Source organism: Oreochromis niloticus, linkage group LG9 (assembly GCF_001858045.2).
Source record: "Oreochromis niloticus isolate F11D_XX linkage group LG9, O_niloticus_UMD_NMBU, whole genome shotgun sequence".
Classification (NCBI taxonomy): Eukaryota; Metazoa; Chordata; class Actinopteri; order Cichliformes; family Cichlidae; genus Oreochromis; species Oreochromis niloticus.
In genome coordinates this window covers 19,870,784-19,896,401 of record NC_031974.2, presented here as the reverse complement: position 1 = coordinate 19,896,401, position 25,618 = coordinate 19,870,784, and the positions used below count along the sequence as shown (strand labels likewise).

The 25,618-nt window shown below is 41.5% G+C and overlaps 1 protein-coding gene across 9 annotated transcripts in view; it reads left to right on the top strand.

The window, feature by feature from the left end:
• ncoa2 (nuclear receptor coactivator 2) overlaps positions 1-25,618 on the top strand; it is a 56,578-nt gene that overhangs the window by 12,680 nt on the left and 18,280 nt on the right. For 8 of the 9 annotated variants that reach the window (XM_013268328.3, XM_013268332.3, XM_013268334.3 and 5 more), the window contains exons 2-9: positions 3,254-3,336; positions 13,192-13,299; positions 14,216-14,388; positions 17,439-17,542; positions 20,160-20,337; positions 21,712-21,900; positions 24,104-24,205; positions 25,436-25,576. In XM_013268328.3, the coding sequence (XP_013123782.1) occupies positions 13,211-13,299; positions 14,216-14,388; positions 17,439-17,542; positions 20,160-20,337; positions 21,712-21,900; positions 24,104-24,205; positions 25,436-25,576 (976 nt within the window). In that variant the 5' untranslated portion in view covers positions 3,254-3,336; positions 13,192-13,210. The remainder of the gene's footprint in view (positions 1-3,253; positions 3,337-13,191; positions 13,300-14,215; positions 14,389-17,438; positions 17,543-20,159; positions 20,338-21,711; positions 21,901-24,103; positions 24,206-25,435; positions 25,577-25,618) is intronic. The other variant, XM_013268330.3, reaches the window with a different exon arrangement.

Here is a 25,618-nt window from a genome sequence, read left to right as displayed (position 1 = left end):
CTAAGGCTTGTCTGGGGTCTGATATATCTCAGAGTACAATAGTTTTCAAACTGTGCAATGTTCTGTAGTCTGTCTTGCTGTTAAGGTTCAACAATACAATATTATCATGATACTTATGATACTTTTTTTTGCTGAAAAAAGCATTATGGTCACTAAAACCTGTTATAAATGTTACCATAAGACAGAGTCAGACTGCTGTCAGTCTGCAATTAAATGGGATCAAGTTGGCAATTACATGCAATCTGTTTCTGATAGTACAGAAATTAACTGTGACAAGTTGTCGATAATCATATATCTGTTGCTGTGTGCATAGACAGAAATTCACATTCACCTATTACATTTGTGCTTAACGCCCTTCCTGTTCTACCTGGTGACCAACTAACTCAAATCTAAATTTATAAATTAGAGAGGAATTGTGTGCAGAAAAGTTGCGTCCTATCAGGCAACCTGTGCAATCGCCTTGCGGTCACAACTGGTCGTGAGTGTGTGACAGCCTTTGGGCAACCTAGTTACCACAATAGTAACTGGTTTCAGTTGTGGTAAAATGTTAAAAAAAAATTCAATACAATCACTAGCAACCAGTTTGTATTTTATTTTATTTATTTCTTTGTGAAAGACGCAAGAAAGTTACTGTCCTATTTTTACTCATGTCGGCACCATTAGTTTGCTCGACCAATATTATCTCAGGGATGTGGTGTGTGAGATGAACCCCCTCGCTAGAGTATTGATATCTGTTGTCCCTATATTGATACAACATCTATTTATTTTATTCCTGCTCTCTTCATTTTTCTGCCGTAATGATTTCCCAACTGTAGGACTAATAAAGGGAATCTTATCTCGTCTTATCTTATCTTGTCAATTAGCACCGCACTTATCTACATGGGTAATGAGCACTACAAGCCAAATGTAAAGTACACCATAACTGGCTCCTTAAAAATGCTGATTAGGTCTTGAATAGCATATCTGAAGAGCCTGTGGCAGAGTATGCATCACAGCAGAGCAAACTAATGCCAGGATATAACACAGCGGTAACATGCTGCCTGTCTAGTAAGTCCCTCTTCCAGTGTGTTCTCCCAACTCCCAACTTCACTAACTAAAAATGTAGTGGGTGATGCTAGTCCCTGATTTGGTGAGATCCACATAGCAGCATCAGCTCTCCATCTGATGTGGTTTCTGATGAGAGTGGATCTTTAGCAAATCTTTAGTGGATCTTTAGGTGTCATATCAGAGAGTGGAGTGCAAGTCACACACACACACACACACACACACACACACACACACACACACACACACACAGTTGATTCCACCTTATAGCTGTGTAAACCTGGAAGTAAACGCTATTAAAATAGTAGTTCATAGTTCACTCATAGCTTCTGTTCACAAACGATTTTCTTTCACTTTGATTCAGCTGGGATTTTGTTTTCAGAATCATAATACTTTATTGATCCCTAGGGGAAATTATGTTTTCTCATGTTAAGGATAATAGGGGGTTTTGCTGCATATAATGAAACTGTCTTTTATCAGTTAACTGTTTAATTGGCTGAAGTCTGTTTAAGGGGAACCTGAACTTCTGACCTCATGATCTTTGACCTCTTTCTAAATGCCAACAGATGGTTGGACTGAGACCATACAGAGCGCAGTGACAGGTTTCGAGGTTTGTGTGACCAGCACTGTTAGTGAGTCTGCAACTTTGACTTGTAGTACTGAGGTTTTGTGGCCTTTTTATTAGTGTGTGTGTGTGTGTGTGTCTTACTGGATAAATGTTAGTACATAACTCAGTTAATGTTGCAGCCTAAGCACAGTGGTAGCTTGGCTTGACAGTGTTGTATGGGGGGGGGGTTGTTTCTTTCTTCTTCTTTTTTTTTTTTTGTTGCAATTACAACATGAAGGTTCCATGGATCTAAAGGGACACCGACTTTTTCTTAGTGGCAGCTCTGCTCAGTTTTAATTACATGATATGTATGCTTGTGTCTTGCATATTTCTGCTATGACTCTTGATCCTAGTCTGTGATGACACCGGTAATGTCACCACCGGGTTCCCTATGTCACAGGAACTATTAATATTGTTAGATGAGATTGGAGAGATGCTACCTGCCAGTTAAAGTGACGTAATGGGAAGGATGCTTCAGCATTACTCGTAACCCACCCTTTTTTCCCCCCCTGTGGTGCATCATAACAATAACTCCTCATGATCCAAACAATAGATCTGTGAGATCCATTTTATTTTTGATTATAGCATCTGACATGTATTGATCCAGTTGAGCATGTACAGAATATTATTGTTAAAGCAACTCTATTGTGTTTTCACACTCAGCCCGCAGATCAAGGGTTTGTTGTGAGTGCGCATGCGACCGCATTAGTGAAAATTCCTCCAGAGGATGAAAACTAAAAGCCCTCCAGGAAAGAGGAAATGAAAGGTGGAGCTGATAAATACAGTAATACAGACATTTTTCTTAAAATGAAATTGACTGTAGCACTTTTTTCCAGACATGTGAGCTAATTCGTGCAGATTGACAGTAATTGTTAATTTATTTTTGTCTTTAAAGTATTCGGTAACCCTTCCCTGACTCCTCTTAGATGCCAGGTATTGAAGTGTGTCGTGTGCAGCAGTTGAGAAAGCCGAATATCACCTTTCCACATGGCTTCTAGCCGTGCAGTTGTGCAGCGTTCACGAGAGGAATCAGTTTACTCTTATGTCAGCACATGACATCACGTGAGTGAATTCCTTCAGCTGACTCACTTGGCACCTTCATGAAGAACGACGGCTGCGTGAGGCTACTGAAGCCTTTCATTGACTTTTTTTTCCCCCCCAGTGTAGCCAAATAACTTGGCAGAGTCCTTTTTAAAGTTACCATTGCATTTTATAATTACCCAAGTGGGAATATCATTTAAAATTGAAACCTTTTTTTTTTCTGGATCTAATTAATTGTATGCCATGATTAAAAAGGTGCTCACTGTCTTCCACGATGTAATAGGCTTCGCGATCCCCAAGGATATGATAAGACTGCAGACGACTAACTTGCAGTTTCACACTAACTTAATGTAAACTGTTAATGCTACAGTTGCAAGAAAAAAAGGCCAGGCTTTCTGCTTCGTGATATGTCTTTACTTTACAACATGCAGATGTTGCATTATTGTCTTAGAACATGTTCTAATATACCACAGTTACAGATTGTATTTATTTTTGTCCTGAGTTGTGCTGATTCACACTGTGGACTGTGGAGCCCAATTCTGCTGTTATTTCTTTCATCAGGGAGAAGTGGATGATGCATAAAGGTTTCCTAGCATTAACGTCTTGCAGCAATGGCCTGAGGGACTCTCTGGACTGAAGCCAAGGTGAGAAGCAAAGCCAAAGCCAATTCTTGTTTTACGCAACTCTGCTGTGTAACATGGCAAATAAGCACTCCTCTCCAAACACAGAAAGACCAAACGTACTGATGATGCAAGGCTCGAACCTTTTTTTCTTTCTTTTTTAAAAAAAAATCCTAAATAAGTTATAGGGGGGGAAGTTTAGATTCGTCTTAAAGCTTGTCTGAAAACAATCTTGCATGTGTTCTTCAGCACCTTGTTCATGCGTTCTATTATCTCCAGCTTCTTAGGTCAGTTTTGTAGTTTTAAGAAAAGAGCGGCTACACAGTGAAGATTTTGCTTACAGGTTAGAGCTCCCTTTGGAGGGATCAGTCTGCCTGATGCAAATATTACTGGGAGATGGAGGCCTTCTTAACCCTCTCCCCCTGATTTCACCACAGCTCTTGCCTGACCCCTTTCTTTGTGTTTAAACAGTGTCCAGATTCAGCTGTTCTTGCAGATGAGAGACCTGTTTTAATTTGTCCCGTTGGTCTGCAGTGTTCATCCATTTTGTGTTTGGGGGGGGGAGAAGGTTTTACTCTTGGAACCAGTACTACGACTACTACTACTGCTGCAAGTTTCTGTTATTTTAAGGTTACATTTCAGTTGGGGGCTGCCTGAGATTGTTGTATTGCTCACTGTTTTTACACCATTTTCTGAGGGGATTTATCATCATAATAGTTTGCATAAGATGGCATGATTTTGGTTGCTGTTGCTAAAACTGGATTTTCTTCTTCATGTGCTAAGTTTTGTTGTATTTTTGATGCAGCCTGCACTTGTTTAACTTTGTCTGTGTCGATTCAATGTGCTGCCACGTGCTGATCCACAGTGGCACAGTGAATGTTAAAAAAAAAAAAGAGTGGTATGGAGTTCTTAGCATCGCACAACACAGTTGCAAGATTAAGTTTGAACTGTTTGGAGTGCTCTGTTTTGTTCTCATCTACATCCAAGTCATAGTTTTAGACACACAATCAGACTAAACTATTAACATGAAACTCTATCTTTAGTAACAAAGACACTCCTTTCCTGCAGATACTTATTGCACAATTATGAGGAGGAATTTTAAACTGTTCCTGTTCCTTTTATACTCGAGTATTTGAGTGTTTTTTTGTTGTTGTTGTTGTTGTTGTTTGTTTGGGGTTTTGTTTTGTTTTTTGTTTTTTTTTATTGAATAGACCTTTCTGTCTATCCAAAGCATCTTATTTCAGTTAAGGTCAGTACTCTTCAATTTGGCCTGAAAAACCAGAATTTTATTGTTTTTAAACTTGTTCCACTCCTATGACGAGGATGACTACAATGATTTGTAGACATTCTTAGTGTCTTTTTTACTTCATGAATGCCAAAGTAATTAGAAATGCTTTTCTAACCTTTCCTTAATTTTATGCCACTTCCTCTGACATCATTTGAAAATTCTGAGTGGTTGGTGGGAATTATGCCTCAATCTTAAGATATGACATAAAAAATGGCTTTATCTATAGGGAGGGGAACCTTCTGCAAGTCACACTTTCAGTAGCATCTCCTTGATTGGAACACCTGACTCTTGGGGGATTCATTAAAACAGAGATTTACTCACTTTCAGGACTTTCATCAGTGCATTTCTACAGTTGTGGTTTAGATGAAGATCAGGCTACATTTTTATTGACCTTTGTGGAAACTGTGGTAATTCCTCTATTTACTTGCAGCTGTATATTGCAGTACTAATCAAGCAATTGATACTTCAAAGATCAGCTCATAGTTTCCCTACATTTCACCTTCTTCCATAATCTGATTTCTGTAGTGATATCTGAATCTCCTTTCTGGCATTGCTGTCAGCCACAGATGAATTGTTGACTGGATTGTTGTGGGGAGTCGCTTACTTATACCAGTTAATCAATTTCGCCATCCCTCGATAGCTGACACTTCACTTCACCTATCCGACCAATCTTGTGTGTTTCTCGGACAGCCAGAGGCCAGCACTCTGTGCTTATTATACCGACAGACCTCTGCTTCGCATCCTGCGACATCCTGAAGTGACTGCCAGCGTTAAAGATTGATGAGCGTGATCAGCTTTCAGTAAATGGGGACCGGGCTCTTGGTTGCACTCGGGCACTTTAGAGCCATTACCTTGCAGTGATTCTAGAGTGGACAAATGCTTGAGTGGGACTTGGTAGCAGGCAAATATCATACCTCTCTGTTGATTTAATCAGCAGTGGTCTGTTTGTGTGTTTGTGTCTAACTTTTTGGACACATGTAATTTGAATAAAGAATTTACTTTGTTTACTGGCTAACCCGGATAACAATGGTTGTTTAAATGTCATGGTAAGCGTGTAGGTGGGTAAGTGATTATGTTTTTGAGGAGAGAACTGAAAGTTAACCTTAGTTGCGAATTTGAACCACTCATTTGAACCACTAAACACAAGCCATTACACTCTGCAAACCTTCTCTTAAATGAAAAAAAAAAGAAAAGCCAAAACAAAACGTGCTCTGTAGCTGTCCCCTCTGTTCATTTACTGACTCTGAATTCTTGTAATCACAGTTCACCATTGATTCCTCTACATGGAATATGTCTACAGGGAAATACCCATCACTCAAGCGCCTTTGTCATAGCTCCGAAACACTAAATCAGTCACCACATACATCCCCTCCATCTCTTTTTGCCTCTTTCTCAACCCAAGCCTAATATCACAACATCTGGTTTAAGGTAATAGCAGCTGTCAGCAAGGCCAGAGTTCACTTCAGACCCCACCCCACTGGGTATTCTGCTGATATTTATATTGTTTTTAAAAACGTGTTTGTCTTTAATACCATCTTACATGATCCCGTCATGTTTCTGTGTGTTTTGGCGCTCTCTGCACATCTTTTCACCCATCGCAAATATCGAGAGCATAAAATGAGAAGCCACGAGTTCTGTGTGCCCCTCCCCTTTCACTATTTCCCCTTCAGTTTGTGGGAAATAAATGGACCATGTTGCAGCGCTCCAGAAGCAGTCTTTATTGGTGCACTCTTGCTCTCCGTTTCTCTCTCGGGGGGCCTGTTGAACCAAGGAGCCAACTGAGGAGAGATTACACACCAGCGAGACAATGTTCAGTGCCCCACAGAGGCTTTGCACTTTCTGGAAGGGCTCTCATTATTATAGTGCAGGAGACTTCAAACGATTCCCCAGTAGCTTTTGATGCAGTTTGATGCATAGTCATGCCCAGCTCTCTCTGAGCTCCAGAATCACTGGGTGTGTCTCTATAATCAAAGCCCTGCTAACCCACATGATTACAGGAATGGCACACTGGCACATGCCCTCTCCTCTTGGCAATCAGACACAGTCTCCCCCTCCCCCCTACGTTGCATCCCTTTCCCCCATCATTATAGTATGACTAGAATGGGTGATTCAGTGTTTTTTAAAGGCCCCCTTTGGTGACACGCATTAAGCCTGGTTCTATGAGCTGTATGCTGTTAAGAGTATTACAAACCCATTTAAGGTAGCAGAAACAGTTGCATTGTTAACGGTTTGGAAATACAGCTGAAAACATCAGGGTAGGGCTGGGCGATATGGCCCAAAATTCATATCTCGATATTCTTTAGTTGGATGGCGATATACGATTTTTTTATTTATTTTTTTAAGCCACAAATTAAGAACAAAAAGAGAGTTCTTAGTCAAAGCTGTGTCCCAAATCTCACACAGGCACTTTTATTATCATACAGCGTAGATCTACATGAAAAAATTAATAAATTATCAGCATTTATTAAATAATAATGCTCCATAAATAAAATAAAACAATGTTGTTTTTGTGCATAACAAAAAGCTCGCAATTGTGCAGTCAAAATGTAAACTAAAATACGCTGACCATAATAACAAAGACAGATTTCGCAGCTGCTCTGTTCCAAGTTCTACTGCATGACTGACAGCCTTGAGTTTGAAATCCGCTTCGTAACCAAGTCTCTTAACAGGTGCCATTTGTGGTCCTTATACACACACAATATGGTAATATTACGTTGAAGCACAGTAGGTATTAACGCGGTTAGCTCATTAACGCGTTGACGCGGTCCAGCCTCACGCACGGGGCGATCCCTGCTGACTCGTTAACGGAGATTTGCCACGTTAATGCAGTTACAGCGTTAACGTCATTTTAACGAGATTAACGCTGACAGCACTAAAATCGTAATCTCCAAATTTTTTCTTTTTACCTCCATGATAGCTGCCGTGTCCATCTTGTCGTTGCCTGCAGGTGAAGCAATGGGGAAGGGGGAGTTGTGTTCAGTGAAGGAGGGAGGCGAGGCAGAGTAACGTTATGTATCGATAGAAACGATATTGTCACGTGTCATATCTCGTATAAAAATATATCGATATATTTAAAAACTCGATATATCGCCCAGCCCTACATCAGGGTGTCGTAAATGTTTACAAAATCCTATCTGAATTAAAATGCTCTTTCCCAGCCTCTTTGTGTGCATAAATGAAAGTTCAAAAAATGTCTCATATATTACCCCATAATGGTGGAGATGCTGCACATTAATCTATCCATCTTACCATTTCCCAGCTGAATAGCTGCAGAGCAAATTCCTCTGGTTCTGTGTATTCTTTAAGTGAAGTGTTTTGTATTGTGCCATTCTCTCCTCACAGATGCAGATAAGTTCTATTTTGTGCTTTGTGCTCATTGCATCTAATAGTGTATGTCATGTAAAGGTTGAAGCAGCTGAGTTTGATCAGAGGAAAGATGGTTGCCTCAAGCAGCAAAGGCAACCTTAGCAGCAGCCCCTCGTTGTCTCTTCAGTCCATCCTCGCCAGACTGGTTGGCTCCAGCTCCGTTGTGGAGAGTCTGCACTTGGGTGACACCTAAGATATAAGCAATGACACTCACCTATTAGCACCCCCATCAAGTGCACAGAGTACTTTCAAAGTCAATTGATTTCTCCAGCTTTTTGCTTGCATTTGTTTTTTGGTTTGTTTTTATTTACACTTTGGTGTTTTAAGACGCTCCAAAGCATTACATATTTGCATTTCTGTCTAAGTTCTGACAAAATCAATCATTCTGATTAAAACGGATCGGATACTTTTATTCGGAAGTCATTAATGTTGTGTTGCTATGGTAGTGTTGTGGCTGTTACGGAGGTTTAATTACCTGACCTTTAATTCAGCCTTGTGAATCAGTCACACCGATGCGCTAAAGATGTAAAACTGTAATGAAGTGTCAATTTGGGGCAGTGGGTAAGTGTTTACTGCACTTACATGAGCTGAGACCTAACAGCTTTCAAGTTGTGGAAAATCTGCATGGAAACATGTGTTAGAGGACCTCAGTGACCACAGGATAATTTCCAAGCGCATTATTATGCAGGCATTATAGTTTCCATGTCCAGTGTGTGATGGCCCGCTTGTGTACGAGTGACTTTTTGTAATCAGATGGTACATGCAAGGCTGTGTGCAGGCGACCACACGCCTGCCAGAGTGTTTGTGAAAGACACTAGACCACAACACGTGCAGCAACTACTGCATGTGCCCTTGAGGAGGAAAAAAGTGTAGAACAGGAATGGCTGCATTTTCATGGTATATGGAATTGTACTTTCCCATTGATTTTTTTTTTTTTCCTCTCGCTCTCCTCCCAGCCCGCTACAGCCAGCTGTAAAGTATGTAAAAGACATCCCCCTTTTAAACAAATTGATTCCAGATAGCCTCTTACAGTCTGGCTAATGTTTGTCATGGTTGCATGGTCTTCCTCGTGATATAAAAAACAAACAAACAAACAAAAGTGACTTGCTTTCTATCATAGTTACTACTACACTCCCCATGATGCAGTATTGTTTGGCCTGTTTGAAAACTGTTATAGTTAATCACATTGAGAAAAGTGAAAGAAATTATACATGAAGTGTATAATGAAAAATCGGTATAAAAGGTTGTTTAATCCAGTGTATACTGATATGTTAAAGAGGATTTCATAATCTAATTTTGATTATGATTCATGCCTTATAGTTGACAAATGTCAAGAACAACAACAAAAAAAGCATAAAATGACATTATATAGCTAAGCATTTTTTTATTTTTGAGATGTAGATTATGTCTTATTGTTATGAACCATTATAAAGTGCTATAGGTACATAAACTACAAATAGATGGCTTTAACCCATTGGTAGGTGGCCACTAGGCAACATAATGACGTCATAATTAGATGTGGGAATCACCAGAAAGCCCCAGTGTACGATATTATTCCAGTTTTTAATATTTTGTCATATGCTGAGTATTGTAATAACATTGTGATTTAGCACCTTTTTTTAGAAATGTTTTTCCCTGTAAAATGCTTGTCAAGCATACAATAGCAGAACTAAAACCTGCCATAAATGTTAACGTAACATGGAGTTGGTCTGCTATCAATCTGCAACTGAATGGGGTCAAGTTGGCAATTACATGCAACTTGGAACTATATCTGATAATACAGTAATTAACTGTGATAAACCATCAAAAACACATATCAGTTGCTGTCTACATACAGGAATTCACATTTAATTATTACATTTGTGCTCATCAGCCTTTCCATTCTATAGGAATATGACCAGTATACAGCCAGCATCCAGTTGAGTCTACATTTATAAATCAGTATTATTTGCAAACCTGCGGCCATCTCTGAGTGCAGTGGCGGTCAGTCCAAGTCATGCCTTTGCAGAAAGATTGACTCCTACCAGGCAACCTGTGCAATCGTTGCCTCGCGATTGCAAATTTAGTCAACACATCTCGATGAGCCCTCTTGTTGCTACTATTCCTATACCATTTTAATTTATTTAATGAAATATCAATATTTGTTCTCTGTGTATTGTCACAGTATTGCCATGTAAAATACCACAAGACTATTCTGTATTTTATTTATTGATTTTTCACTACGATCATAATATACAATATAGTTAAAAACATGTACATGTGTGCTAATTTGATTGTGCAACTCCTAATTGCGTAGGAAGAGTTCATGGAGAGACCAAAATTTAGTGTATGTGCACACTTCTCTTTTCAATTTCACTTTCTTACTCCAGTGGACATGTGGTATGACCAGCTGAGGTACTATCCGTCAGTTCTGTAGCTCTTTTGGCTTGTGAAGAATATTTGTTTAGAAGTGGCCCGGCTCTCTTTTATTGTGACTGTGCGAATCTTGGCAAACCCTGCTTGGTCTTACACAGATGTCACACTGTGTATGACTAACATAAGGTAGCTTGTAATGACTGATGGACCATATGTCTAAACTTACAGCACTAATGAACTAAATGAGCTGACAGCTTGATGAACTGAACATTTGATAGATGCCTTCCAGAATATGCCAATCACTCCCCTACATAATGAGGTTACTCTCTTATGCAGTCATTAATCTGTGTTGAGTCTCATCAGCCCTGTTATTGCAGAGTTTAACATAGCCTGCATTAAAATATAATTTAGTCCAATTAAATTGTTTTGAATTGCACTTCTCCCTTCGTGCTACTACCTAGTCTGCTACAAGCAAAATGCAAGTATGGTGTTAAATTATTTATTTATTTATTTATTTATTAATTTATTTTATTTTATTTTTTTTAATTGAATAAAGCATATGCATATGGGAAGTCGGTAAGGATCACGGCAGAGTCGTGAGGCATAGCCATCCCTGCATTTGGAACTATAACTGTGATGTTCTGTGTTACCTCTGAGATCTCTGTCATCATAATTGTGTACATCACTTCAGGTCTGGGGGATGGGGATAACAATTTATCGTGCCACAGACACACTTGGGGAGCATGCCACCATTCGCTTCCTTCACACCTACTGTGTCCAAGAACATTTAAGCTTTGAGGAGCTCTTCCCGAGGGGGCGATGTTGATAATTAAGTCAAATCTTAGCTCCCGTATAGTAAGTACTAACACCAGTGCCCAGCTGTTTATAGCTGCCCTGGGATCCAGCGCATTCTCCAGGATTAGAAATCCTTTCCTAGTTTGCCCATGTGGAGATCAGAGCCCTCCCCCAGCAACAAAAATGGCCTACCAGCCTGCTTGCCAGGCTGTCTGGCTGTCTGTATTGGTGTCATTGAGACGTGCCTTCTACTTCCAGTCTCTCTTATTTGTCTCAACGTACAATGACCCATCATTACTGCCATGTCAAGGAGACGGAAGCAACCAATCATATCTGGCCTCCCGGGACTGGTGGAGCCAATCAGGTCTAGAATTCCCATGGTAACTTGTGCCTGAAAGCCAGGGCACAACCAATCGGAGCAGAGAGTGCCACTTAGCTATTAGGGTTTAATTGCCTGTTTCCGTTGTCATTAATAAAAGTTGTAACCTCTCCTTTTAGAGACTGTTATACGTTCAGTGAACAGCACAGTGCCTCGGCATGAAAGCACCCTAATGGCATTTGAAAGAGCGTAACACAAGGGCACATGCACAGTGACGTTTGTGTATCATGCTCTGTTCATTCACTGTACAGGCCAACAACAGTGCTCAAGTCGCTTGTCAACAGAATGTCTTTTACCCTTCAGATTCTCCTCTGTCTCTCTGGCCAATCACGACTGCTTCATCCATTTGTGCACAGACCCTACCATTAGCTTAAAGTAGGTCATTTCAGGCCAGGAGGGAGCCAGACTCAAGTTTGCATGGTCACTTTCTCTCTTTTTAGTTTAGCCTGCTTCTGACGAGCTTTTCCTTTCCACTCTGCTCTACATTGTGTTGTTCTCTGCTCTGTTCTTCCTTATGTAATGGCTGAGCAGTAAAGCGGCATGTGTGTGTATGTCATAGCCGTTTCCATGGTTAGTGGCTGAGAGTGTAGAACAACACAGCATGCCCCAATCTTGGGCACTGTAGTGAGGAAAGACTTTTCCATTTTCTTAATCCAGGTTTGTCTGTTTGTTAGTCTTAATTGCCTTTAACCTCCCCTCCCTCCCTCTGTCAAACTCCGAAAGCAGAAAAAGGTGTAGCTAATCATGTTGCATGAGCCAACGCAATGTTGTTGTTTTTTTATACATTTTTTTTTATAAAGAAGGATATCCTTTTATATTGAAACCCAAATCCATTAGGCACCATCAGATGTTCAGATCAGGTGGTAATTAATAAGACATTACTCTGATCAATAATTGATTGTCTTTCATTTAGTGGCAGCCTATGGTTGCTTTCAGGGTTGGAGTAAAAACAGCATTCAAAACATGTTGGGATGTAGGTTTTGAGACAAATTCAGCAAAGTCTCTGAAAGCTCTGGGCTCGCTTTAAATTATGGACACGGCACATTCATACTATAACTTTATGGGATTCGATTTCAAGCCAAGATAGCAACTGAAACAGCCCTCAGCTTCCTTGTCAGTTCTGATAACACAAAACGGTCACAACATGATTTCTTACTCACTAAAATCTTACAGTCTGTCCCATAAGTTCAGAGAGAACAGACAAGATATGATTCCTGCATTTAAATTTTAAGCGACTCTTACAAACTAATGTGAAGCATTCTCAGAGGCACTTAAACAAAGAACACATGTTGTCATTGTAAACCCACTCTGCTCTTAATGTGCGCCGGCTTTGCTTTGGTTTTGTGTAACAAATGGGTTTTTCTTGGTACATGGTTGAGCGTGCAGTCTGGTGCTGTGGGCAAGGTGCTGTGTTCTCATTTCAGTCTCTCTAGGGAGAGCTCCACCATCAGAGAGAAATGATTGAATCTCTTTCTCTGCTCCATTTTCACTCATTTCTCCTGGAGTGGATCTGCCTGTGCCCCCAGCACATTGTAGAGTGTGCGTGTGTTGTATGCAGATTCCGATGTTGGCATGTATACAGGCCAGCATGGGTGTTCTTCACATTATATAGCTGCCTAAGCTTGTAGTGCTGAAGCATTTCTTTCAAATGTAAAACTCTTTTTTTTTTTTGTGCCTCTTTGTGTTCTTTTTCCAGACGCTGATATGCATTGAGGATGAGCGGAGTCGGCGAAAACTCATCTGACCCTGCCAGGGCAGAGTCACGGAAACGCAAAGAATGTTCTGCTGAACTTCTTGGACCCAGGTATTTGGTCCCTTTTAAGAGTTATGTTTTTGACATTTCTGCGAGTTTTTGCTGTGTACAGTTAAATGTAATGTGGGCCAAAGTAGTTATCATGCACTAAAGGTCAGATCCAGTTTTAGTCGGTCCACACAAATGAGTAACGACTTTGCAAAGTTGTCCGGTCCACAATCTCCTGCACACATTTTTCTTTAACCTATTGTAACATAAATGGAGTACACCTGATTTATTAGCAGGCTGATAATATCGACCTATATTAGCTATTTCCCAATCTATCGGTATCTGCATTTATAACCGTTAATAAAGGAAAAGACGAGAGAAACACCCTTGCCGATTGACGTTGAATAGTTTGTGGACCAGAGGGCACTCTCCCAGTCACAAACACAACCACCCGCTGACAGAGCAGAGTCTGGCAAATCAGAACGTAAACAATAAATAAATAACTATATAGATCCAATGTGGGGGAAATATTTGTTTCATGTGTACGAAAGAGAAAAATATTTGGTGAAGTATTGAAATAAAGACTTTTTAAGTCGGCAAGAATCTTAAAAATCTTATTTAATCGGGCTCTAAATGTAATCTTGGCTTACCCTCGTGCCATGTTAGCAGCGTGAAAGCTCCTAGAAGGAGGAATTGACACTAGTGTTGACTCTCCTCGATGCTGCAGTAGATGTATTGCTCTGTCAGTGTGCTGTCATTTGGCAGCTTTCAAAATGAGAGGCCTCTTCAGCCCTACTCAGGAAAAATGTGTGGACACTGGAACCCTGGTGTAGTTTTATAGATGGATGGACTTTGCTACCCTGGAGCTGTTTGATACACTTCCACTCTCTTGAACCTTTTGCCATCAGTCTGTATCGCCCGTGTTGTGTTACTGCTGTCCTCAGTGCAGTTTCTCACCCCTCTGTTTTTGTCTCTGCAGTCCCAAACGGAGCAACGAGAAGCGTAACCGCGAGCACGAGAACAAATACATTGAAGAGCTCGCCGAGCTGATCTTCGCCAACTTCAACGACATCGACAACTTCAATGTCAAACCTGACAAATGTGCAATCCTGAAGGAAACTGTGAAACAAATCAGGCAAATAAAGGAGCAAGGTACAAATGGCAGCCTCTAATATTTTTGAAACTTGATACTTTGTTGCAGAAACTGTCAAGATCCCTACAGTGCAACAGTGAAAGGAATACTTAGTTATTTGAGCTGTTTATTTTATTTTTTTTATTTCTTTATTCCCATGAAGTTCTGTAATTTTCCCCTTTCAGCTTTTAATGTCATAAAGCCCAGTTTTATACCATGGCTAACCTTAGTGAAAACACGTCAGTGGCTTTGACACAGCTGCAAATCAAATTCGTTGCTGTGTTCTTAGTTGTGCTTTTAAAGTTCGACACAGCTTCCACGGGTGGCTTTATGTTGACAGAAACCTCAGATCTGATAGCATAAATATTATGATTTGGGATCTGTTCCATACACAGTAACTGGTGTTCTTATTAAAGAGCAGCACAATTGATTTAATGTTCCCTCCAACACTCCATCATATAATGTGGATGAGCCAGAGCAGTTTTTTTCTTTTTTTTGTTGGCTGCCAGCAGAGCCAGGAGCGCTCTGAGCCAGAACATCAGGCAAATCGATCAACATGTTTGGTTGTACTCGCCCCTGCCTCTTTTTTGTGTGTGTGTGTGTGTATGTTTTGTATGTGGTAGTAGGGGTCTTTAGTAAGTGGTAGGACACTTAAAGCTTTTAAAAAACAGGGCTTGTTCTTTTGCTTCAATTTGAAGGAACGTGCTGATCTTAATGTTTTACCATCGCACAGCCAAAAAAAACAGCCGAGTGGCTGGTAGACAAAGAGTGGCCCACTTGAGGTGTGTATGAATCAGACCAGCTGATGATGTCATCATGTTTTGTGACTCACAGAGCCAACTGTTATGTAATGGTGATGCAAAAATCACACTCAAATTCTTGCTAGTGTCTGTTGCTCCCACCCCCTTTTGTGATGTCTTATTCTGTGCTGCCTTCCTTTCTACCTCCAACACTTCCTCTCTGCATTGTCATCTTTTTTCTCTCTCTTTTTTTTTTTTAAACCCTTGTCTATAGTGACATCCTCTCCCTGGCTCTGAAGGCAAAACATTTTAGTACAGAAGGAACCCCTGAGGGAAGGGCTAAATATTCCTATTCTGCTTTGTCCTCCATACGTCAGCGGTCACGTAGATGAACCTTTTTTTGTGTGTGTGTAGTTAAAGCAGGGAGCTACTGCACATCCTGCACAAGTGAAACAGGGATGCTGTGAGCTTATGTTATGTCCTACTGTTAGTTGCTTTTCATTGCACCTCATGTGTTTATTGTGATCTGAAACAGAGGTGTAGTTATTTTATCTATTTTTTTTCTGTTGTCCACATTTATTTTACTTTCTGTTTATAGCGACAATATTACATGTATTCAATTACACTTATGTGACTTAATGGCTCTCTCCGATCGGTGACTTCCTGTAGAGATGTGCCATGTGGTGAAGATGGCCTTTGGAGAAAAAAAAAAAAAGCAGTGAATTCATCCCTGTTTGTTCCTCTCACACTGTCTGCGTACACTTTCCACCCTGATTTGGAAACTGGTTGCAATTTTCTGCGTGTCTTTTCTCTTTCCAGCTTGTTGCACCTTCACAGACAATATGTGGAGAAATATGCTTATAGAGCCTTTAGAATAATGGCATAGCCAAGAGTTTTACAGCTTTTTTTTTTTTCTTTCTTTAACACTCCATGTTGGCAAGAGCACCCAGTTAAGACTCATAAAAACTGTGGACTGGGGTCTGTGTAGCTGCTAAGCTGAGCCTAGTACATTGTTTAGTCCAATATTCAAAATATAAAAATAAACTGTGAGCAAATTGTTAAATATGTGAAGGAAGGAAAGTATACAGCAAATGTCTTGTTAGTTGTGTGTTAAGTAGCAGTTATTACCCAACTGGTCAGTCCCTCTCTGTGTCTGGCACAGTTCCACAGTTCTCCAGACAGACAGAAAGGCAGGGAGGGCCGCACTGACACTGAGTGATGGGTCTGCACCCAGGGCAGCTGTGCTAGTCTACAGGGCCCCGCTGGGCCCGGAGAGGCCCTGCTGATGCACACATCATTAATGCTGAAAGAGATGAATTTGTGTCTGTGCGATGGTGCACAAACCCACAAAGCGCAGGGAACCCTGCATTTGCTTTCACCCTTCCAAAAAGAAAATACGAGGGACGGGATAATTTTGTTTGATTCTCACCACAATATTTATTCACCATATGGTCAGCCTGCTTCTTGGCATCGTGCAACAGCAAAATGCCCCCCCCCCCCCCCCCCCCAAAAAAAGCCAAAAACGACAACAACAAAAAAACCCAATGATATTCCGCCTCACATCGTCATCTCTAAAAGTAGGGCAGCCTACGCTTTGAACATAAGGCTTCTCTGCATGGTTATTAACCCACTCAAACGGACACATGCATCGCACTATAGCACAGGTACAGGAGCTTACAGGATATTTATATCCATTTATATATTTTTTTTTAATTTTTTTTTTAAAAAGTGGATTTTGATTGGACACGAGATGAAAACACAGTAGTAAATTATAAGCCATACACATCTTTGTGCTCAGTAATTCATACTCTCCATATCCATTAATAGAAAATCAACAGGAGTATTGACTGTTACAACTTGTTTTCCAATTTGGAACAACATTGCTTGGACACCATCAGTGCTTAATTGTTTCCATATTGGCCTTTTTTTGTTTGTTTGTTTGTTTGTCAGGGCTTTGGCATAACAGAGTAATCTAAACAGTGACTGCCCCCCCCACAAGGCAGCTGTGTGCTCTAACACACCCTTCGCACTGTGCTGCTGCTCTGTGCTTCGGTGTCAGCCATGGCCACATGGTTTCACAAAGGGGACCGATGTGTTTGCTTTGCAGCAGCATGGATACCTGTTAAAAGACTCGTCAGTGGCTGACCTCTTTTATAGTATGTGGGTTAGTTTCAGAGGAAAAGTAAAATTGTTTGTTTCAGCCTTTTCTTTTTCCATGTTTGACAGTACAGTACGTTACAGTTTTCTTTTTTTTAGCAACTTCCTCATTGTGAAACAGTAAGGAGCCCTGACACAGTCTCTTAAATTCTTACTAACTTTGCTTTTAACAGAAAAAGCTGCAGCAGCAAACGAGGAGGAGGTGCAGAAGGCTGACGTCTCATCAACAGGCCAAAGTGTGATCGACAAAGACGCCTTGGGACCAATGATGCTGGAGGTGGGTGCACAGCCTTTTCTTCCTTACTCATAGCGCCGTATGTGAAGAAAATATTATGAAATGCCAGACTCGAGCTGAAGTACCCCACACTCCACTCATGTGCTACCACTCACGCAGGAGATGCTCTCCTCTTTAAATCATGATTGCTATATAAAGTGTCCCATCTACAGAGAACAATTAGAAACGAGCCAGCCGTGGTTGTGTGTGAGCGTTGCGGAGTTAAAGCTGCCAGCATCTTGTATCCATCCCTGATTGGGTATAAATCAGCAAGCGGGCCAATGGGCCCCGTTGTACCACGAAGGACCACTGGAGTGCTTACATATAATAGGAAAGAAAGCAACAGCCTGGCGAATGAATCAGTCCATTGAGCCTGTCCTCTCACTCACTTCCTCCCTCCCTTTCTCTCTCTTTCTCTCTCCTGCTTGTTCAGTTCTCTTTCCTCTCTGTCTCTCCCTCCCCATCTTCTCTTCCTTCGCCTCTAGATCTGTCCTGTCATGGAATATTTATAGCTCTCCTGGTCCAGCGTCACTGAATCGACATACTAACTCGCAGCTAAATATAGACCAGTGCAGCCTGCAAGCTTTCCCATCTGTCAGCAGCCCCAAAACACAGCGATCGGCCATTCACACCCGCTCCGCTCTAGCCATGTCCCCGTCCGCCAGCCCAGGCTAATTACAGTGTGCTCTGCGGAGTATGGCTGTCGGCAGGAAATGCACCCACGCGCCCCATGACCCTCCTTCAAGGCCTTCTGCTGCCCACTCTCATGCCAACTCAGAGACGGACAAGGCTGTGAAGAAACATTAGTGTGCTGTTGTTTTAACCTTCTGGGAGCAGTCTTCTTCTGTCACATGATTTATTGTGGCATGTAGTTTGCATCCTTGGTAGCCCACTCGGTGCAGATGCTGTTGTGTGTTTCATGCGTATTTTTGCCTCTACCAACAAAGTATTAAACATCACTGTCATACAGTACTAGAGGCGTGTTTGAATTGCTTTAAGACAGAAATGTAGAAAATGGCTAATATTAAGCAAGGAATTTATGAGAAGAGTGAACTCTGGTTGCAAAGCACTTCTCAGATTTAAATAATCCAGAGAAATTCCCAGGTTCCTGCTGCAATTCATTACCTGCTGTGTAGCAATATTTAATCATATATGAAAACAATAGGTTCTATGATATCACTCACAATGTATTTATTCAGGCTTTATTAATTTGTAGTTGCTGTAGAAATGTCTCTAGTGTGTATATTTAGTATTTAGGGAGGGTGTTGCAAATTAAGGTATTGGCTAAGAACATTATGCAAGAGTGTCTGGAGGAAGGCAGGCGTTGGCACTAGAGTGTGTTTGCTCTGTTTTTGTTTGCCCTACTTGTGCAGTTCATGGCCTTTCTTCATGCAGACTGGACTTACACAACCGTGTTGCATTTTGGAACAGCTCTGCTTCATGCGGTGATAGATGAGATCTCCTTAATCTATTTTCAGATCGTGCTGTGTTAAGGCGCGCAAAGGAAAACTTTCTTCTCAACATGATCATGTGTTCCCAGGATATGAGTCTGCTACATCCTGACTTTTAGTCTCATCTGTTCACTGTAGATTTGTTAGGAAGTGTAGTTTGAGATACATACACTATAGTTATAGATGAGCAAGGATGCAAAAAACCCAACACGATACAAAATAAACATTTACGTTATGGATCCTGTTGCTACCCATTGAACAATTCATGTGCCGTGTGTGACCCTACACGCTGACAAGTGTGTGTAGTGTAGATAATGTTTATTTAAGCTGAGGTGAGACACCTTGAGAAGAGTCTCTTGCGTCTTATCTTGACATCAGCTTTACAGCTTTACAGGCGGCAGAATTCCCTTTTTAAGAGCTCCCGGTGATTTGATGGCCTAATTGACACCACCTTGTGTGTAATGGCTGACCTGGGGCTGTATTCTTTCAATTAAGTACTGCTCCTCCTTCACATCCGCCCGTCTCTGCAGGCACATGCTTTTACCCTGCTTTTTATCAGCCACAGCGATGGTGAGCGTCTGTGGGAGTGATCCATGTACCCGGCACATGGCGTACTAATCGTTCCTCTTCAGACACAACTAGTACATGTGTCGGCTGTCATGGGAATGTTAGCATCAGCAAAGCTGGATGTTGCGGTCGTTGGAGTTTTTAAATAAACTGCGCCTTCACTGAGTCGCCTGGTTTTATCTGTGAGATCATAGAGGTAACAGTGCATTAGATGATGTTGCGGAGAATAACCAGACATGGCGAGATTTCCTTTTTTGTCAGGGAGATGTGGAAGTACTGCGTATTATAGAATTTGCCATGATTTGTGCCAACATTTTTGTGCTGTATAAGCATTCTTGCCGGAGCACACTAATCACATCTCAGGCACAGTAGGCGCAAATAGAACATCCCTAATGATAATGAGCTAACTAGCAAATTAGTAATTAAGTTACAATCAGACAAACAAACAATAGAATTAATCAGAATATACATCTTTGTCTGCATCTGTTTGTGGAGTTTATATGCTTAAAACTGGATATCCTGATCATGAAGTAGTGAAAGAAAAACGACCCAGTCCATAGTGAACAAACTTCTGAACTGTCTTTGTGTTTTTAATCCTCCAGGCTCTGGATGGCTTCTTCTTTGTGGTGAACATGGAGGGTAACATTGTGTTCGTGTCAGAGAACGTGACCCAGTACCTGCGCTACAACCAGGAGGAGCTGATGAACACCAGTGTCTACAGCGTGCTGCATGTCGGGGATCATGCTGAGTTCATCAAGAACCTGCTGCCTAAATCCCTCGGTTGGTTCAGAGATTGTTTTGTTTTTTTCCTTTTTTTTCTTGCTGTCAGTTTCTGTCTCACTGCGTCTCTTTTATTCCATGTCCCTCGCTTTTCCTGACTCTGCATGTATGTCCTTTGTGCTGTGCTTCCACTGCCTCTTAACACCCTCGCCTCTCTCGTTCTCCCTATTCAAACAGGTATGTTGTAGGTGGCTGTTGTTACAGTGATGTCAGATTAATTAAAACATTTAAACGGTCACGGTCAGAAAGCATTTGATTCAGCTGTTTAACAGAGACTTTTAGGATGCTGCAAAAATCTATAGGTTCTTCATTTTTCCCTTTTGCTGACGCTCAGCCCAAACATTTGCTCGCACTCTTCCTCCCTCCCTTTTCAGCTAATTAACTTCCTTTTTTTGGCTTCTCTCCCCTGTCAGCAGCATCGTGCGCCTCCTATATTTCTATTTCATGTCCTTCCTTCTCCTTCTCTTCACTTATTTGTGTCATTCTCTCTTTCTCTGCCACAAACGCTCACCAAGTTCCTATTTTCATGTTCTCACTTTCCCATTTCTTAGCCCACACACGGAAATCATTGCGTTTATCCTCACCTTACTCCATTTATTCTGTCACGTAAGATAGAATTTACTTTCATAGCCGTGGCCATTTAACATCCTACCTCTGCATGTCTTCCGCACGAGAGGTGATTTTTGATCTGTGTCGTTGGAGCTCATCAGGAGCTCGAAGTTCTCCTCTCCTTCTCTCGTGGCGCTTCGGATTGAGGTCTGAGTACCCAGCCATCTGGGTGGGAGAGCAGCGCAGAGCGAAGCACCCTGGATACGATCAGTGGGCTGTGTCCCAGATACTGGGAGATTATCAATGCACTGAATGAGATCACAAACCAGATGGAGTGTGATGGGAGTTTGTTAGAGTGAACAGAGTGGCGTGTGTGACTATACGTTTCTTTCTTTGTGCGCACGTACGCGCACGGCCGCTTACACATGTGTGTGCCCTTTCTTGTGTGTTTGCTCGCGCCTGTATAAGTGTTGGAGAGAAGAAGAAAGACTGGCAATGATGTTTTACAGGACATGCATATGGAGGCCTGGCTGTGATGCATAGCTGTGGATAGATGGCGCAGGGCTCAGGGTTCCAACTGCTCATTATGACTGATCTCTACCCAGCAACAACCCTCTCTTTTTTACACTTTTTCTGCTTTCATTCTCTGTCTTGCTCTCATTATGTCTTTCACTTGCAGTGTGTGGTAGCCTCTCTTGGCTCGCTCGTTGCAGCTCCCATTCTCCAAGTTCTGTTGTTCAGTTTTTGCTGCAGTACAATTTGCTTTAAAAAAAAAAAAAACATCTCCTGTTCCCTTTCCTCCCCCTCTCCGATTCCCCGATTTAGTAAATGGTGTCCCGTGGTCCAGCGAGGGTCCAAGAAGGAACAGTCACACATTCAACTGCCGAATGCTGGTCAATCCACACAGCGAGAGCCAGGAAGAGCCGCACGAGCACGAGCCGCAGCAGCAGAAATATGAGACCATGCAGTGTTTTGCCGTTTCGGAGCCCAAGTCCATCAAGGAGGAAGGAGACGGTATGCAAGGAGGGGAAAAGGGAGACTAAAGTGGCACCCTATGAAACACACTTAAGCATTTCCTACTAGGCACAATTGCGTTGAATGTTATAGTTTGCTTTGATTAAGTGTAAACCAATTGCAGTAACCTTTGTGATTTCGTGTAATAGTTTTATAGTATGATTAGGTTCCAAGAGCGAGCAAAACAATATAGCCTGAAGTACAAAGGTTTTTGAATCATCTGTGGAAGCATTTTAAAGCATTCAGCAACCCGACCCTTTTAGAAATTGCACGCACTTATGTCAGCATGTTAAAACACTTGACAGAGGACTGAAAGACCGCTTCAGAAAGTAATTCAATTAAAACTGACATTTTGCTTTGGAGCGTTCAATTAAAAAGCAAACAAAAGCAAGAATTTCTCTACTCGTATAACAGACTGAATTCTGCCCACTTCAGTGGAGAGCTGAGTCGAGGTGAGCGGGATTAGACTTTATTTTATTTTATTTTTTTTAAAGTAGTGTAGAGAGATACACACATCATCAACTAAACCTGGAGAAATAAAATCAAAAGGCGTGCTTGGCTTTAAGAAACACTGGTTGCCACCGAATGTAAAATCATTTAAAGTAATAATCAGCTGCTAGTCATTCATAGGGCGTTGATTGTTGACCATTATCTGTCTTATAACTGGATTTGTATAGCCAAATGATGAAGAGCAGTGCTGCTGCCACTCAACTTACACCCATGAAAAGTTAAGTGACACAAGGGAGACGGGAGGTTGGGCAGCTGTCATTAAAGCTCATCTATAATTCATGTACATCCCTTCCAAACCTGGGCTTATGACTCCAAGGGAACCATGTGCTTTAACCATGTAATGCAACAGCAAAAGCAGTCATTCAGTATCTTCCACGACAGCTTGAACACAACAACAGAATAAAAACAAACTCGACACATTTGGGAGCATTTGTGTGTAAAGAAAGAAAGAAGAGGAATTTGTGTTAGCCGCTGGTATACACATCTGCTCGCCTTTCCAGGGAAGCGATTTTAAATTGTATGTTGTTTCTGCTCTGCTTTCAGAGTTCAGTCACTGAGAGGTCACAGGGCTATTCCAGTGGTATTCAAGGCTTTAGATGGGGGCATGAGATGCTGAAGAGTGTAAAATTCCATTACAAACGACCTTTAGCCAGAATTTTTCAGGACTTATGTTTGTACAGCGGCCTAAATCCCTTTTGTTCAGAGGCTATATTGCCAATCTTTAACTCAGCGGCAAATTAAAACAATAAGCAAATGTTTCACTCCAAATCTAGTTAGAGCCCTTTTTTTCCCCTACTCTCTGGCTTGCTTTTTGTGCACCAGCTGTTTGCCAGCCATACTTTGGCAAGTAGGCCAAGTAGGACTCGGGCCAGAGGTGTGCCAGTGTTTGTGTGTACTGAAGTGGCAAGGCAAGATGAGTGGTTACCAGTGCAGGAATCTGTCCAGCTATAGACAGAAACAGGGGGGAAGGGAGGCGATGGAAAGCAAGAAATTAATGTAGATTCACAGATTTAAGGGTCGGACCACCCAAGAGGCTGTTTAATAGGACTGTGTGTGAGTGCGCGGGTGTGTGTGTGTGTGTGTGTGTGTGTGTGTGTGTGTGTGTTAGCTCTGGCATGCATTTATTTACAAGAAACGTGTATGGGAGTGTGGGTATTACTGGCACCGAAAAGTTAGATGGCAGACTTTTTGGGGTCACCCCAGTCCTGGACTTGGCAGTGTCATATTTGCCATCAGTCAGTCAGCTCTTCACACTCACACAGACTTTAATGTTGAGCCAGGGGAGGTGTCATCAGTGTTAGATGTTCCTGCAGGTGAGAGTAGCCAGAGATGGGCATTCAAGTTCGCTTACACACATGCACACGCACACACACCTTCAAAGGTCACACTTCATCATTTCCCTTGCCAGCGATAGCTGCTCCTCCTCATGAAAGGAGCGGAGCCCTGATCCCCATGCTCATTAATAACTGTATTAATTATGCTGCCTGGGAATAACATGCATTTCATTTTCTTTCCCTCCCTCTGTCTCTATCATTTACACCCCATCCCTCCCCTCTCTCCCATCCCTTCCCCCCTTTCACCTCTTCTGTTTTTCTCCCTGCCTTTTTTGTTATATCCTCCATCTCCTATTTTCCTGTGCTATTCTGTTTTCTTTTTTAAATTATTATTATTTTTTTTTTTTTTTTTTTTTTAGACTTTCAGTCGTGCCTGATTTGTGTAGCTCGCAGGGTGCCGACGAAGGAAAGACCCATGCTTCCCACACACGAGAGCTTCACTACACGTCAGGACCTACAAGGTACACGAACAAGTCAGCCGGCAGTGAACTACAAACCACTGTTCACACAAAACTTTGCTCTTGATTTTTTTTATTGCATCTTTGTTTTTGCATAGCATCTTTCCATATGTGGCTTTTTTAATAAAACTTGGCCCTGCATCAAAAGAATGGTGTAATGATTCTAGTAAGGCAAAGTTCCAGCAGTACCTTATTTGATGTCAACAGCTTGTAAATCACTTTGCACTACAGTTAGGGATTCAAAGAATATTATATCCTTGGTAAAGATCCTTAGGATTGAACAACTTAGTAGACCCAGCTTCCTACCACAGGCTGCTCTCTGGGAGGTAAAGTACCTGCCTGAACGCTGGCACAGAGACACAGACAGCTGTCTGTGTTTCACCTGGTCTTTGATGTACCCGTACCACTTGTGTGGCACAGACACACACACACTTAGTCACTCATGTATAGTAATTTACTGTGGTTTCCCACACAGACCTCAGTAGCCGTGCATCTAGGCAGGGCTATTATTTATTTGCCTCTTTATTCGGACTGCACAATTTTAAATAATTGCCGTGATTTGTTTTATTCTAGATTGACAGCATTATTTTTCTCTCATATTTTGCTGAAAGTACTGCCTCTACATTCTTGTTATGCCTACAAGAGCTTCTTGGACATGGTGCAGAGCTGTGAATAGTTCTATTATGGATGTTAGTTTGACAAGTCTTTAGTCAGTCCCTATGGCTGTCATTCAAGCAGCAGTGTGCTTGTCACCCTTTCAAATGCATCATGCTTTCATTTAAATTGCATTCCAGTGAGGGACAACTGTTACACTGCTGTGACTGTGTGTTTACACACGCAGCATGAGAGTACTTGTTGGGCTCTAAAGATAGTTGAGGCTGAGCTGCCCTGAACTCATTACCTGCTGTAATGAGTGTCTAAATGGTGGTCTTTTTAAATTTATACTGACAGCACTTGTAATTGTATTTCCATGTCTAATCCTATATAGTCAGGACCTTCTATTCGGTTTACTAGCACAGAAGCTATTTCTAGCGTTGGGTAAGCTGTAATTAGAATGTAAACAGAGATTTATTACGTATTCTTTAAGTAATATTAAACCGCTGAGATGCTGGCCGAGTCAACAGAAGAGACATTTATTTTTAATGTCGACATTAAATCTTTACATTTGTGTATGTCAACCGAAATGCTTTCCTGTATGACTAAGATCTCTCTAATCCGGTACTGTGTGCTTAGGTAAGATAACATCCCTAGATACCAGTCTGCTACGAGCATCCATGAAGCCGGGCTGGGAAGATCTGGTGAGGCGCTGCATCCAAAGGTTCCACCTACAGAATGACGGAGAGATGTCTTTTGCAAAGAGACACCAGCAGGAAGGTAATTCCATTAACTACGAGGACAATCGTGTTTAATTTTTGG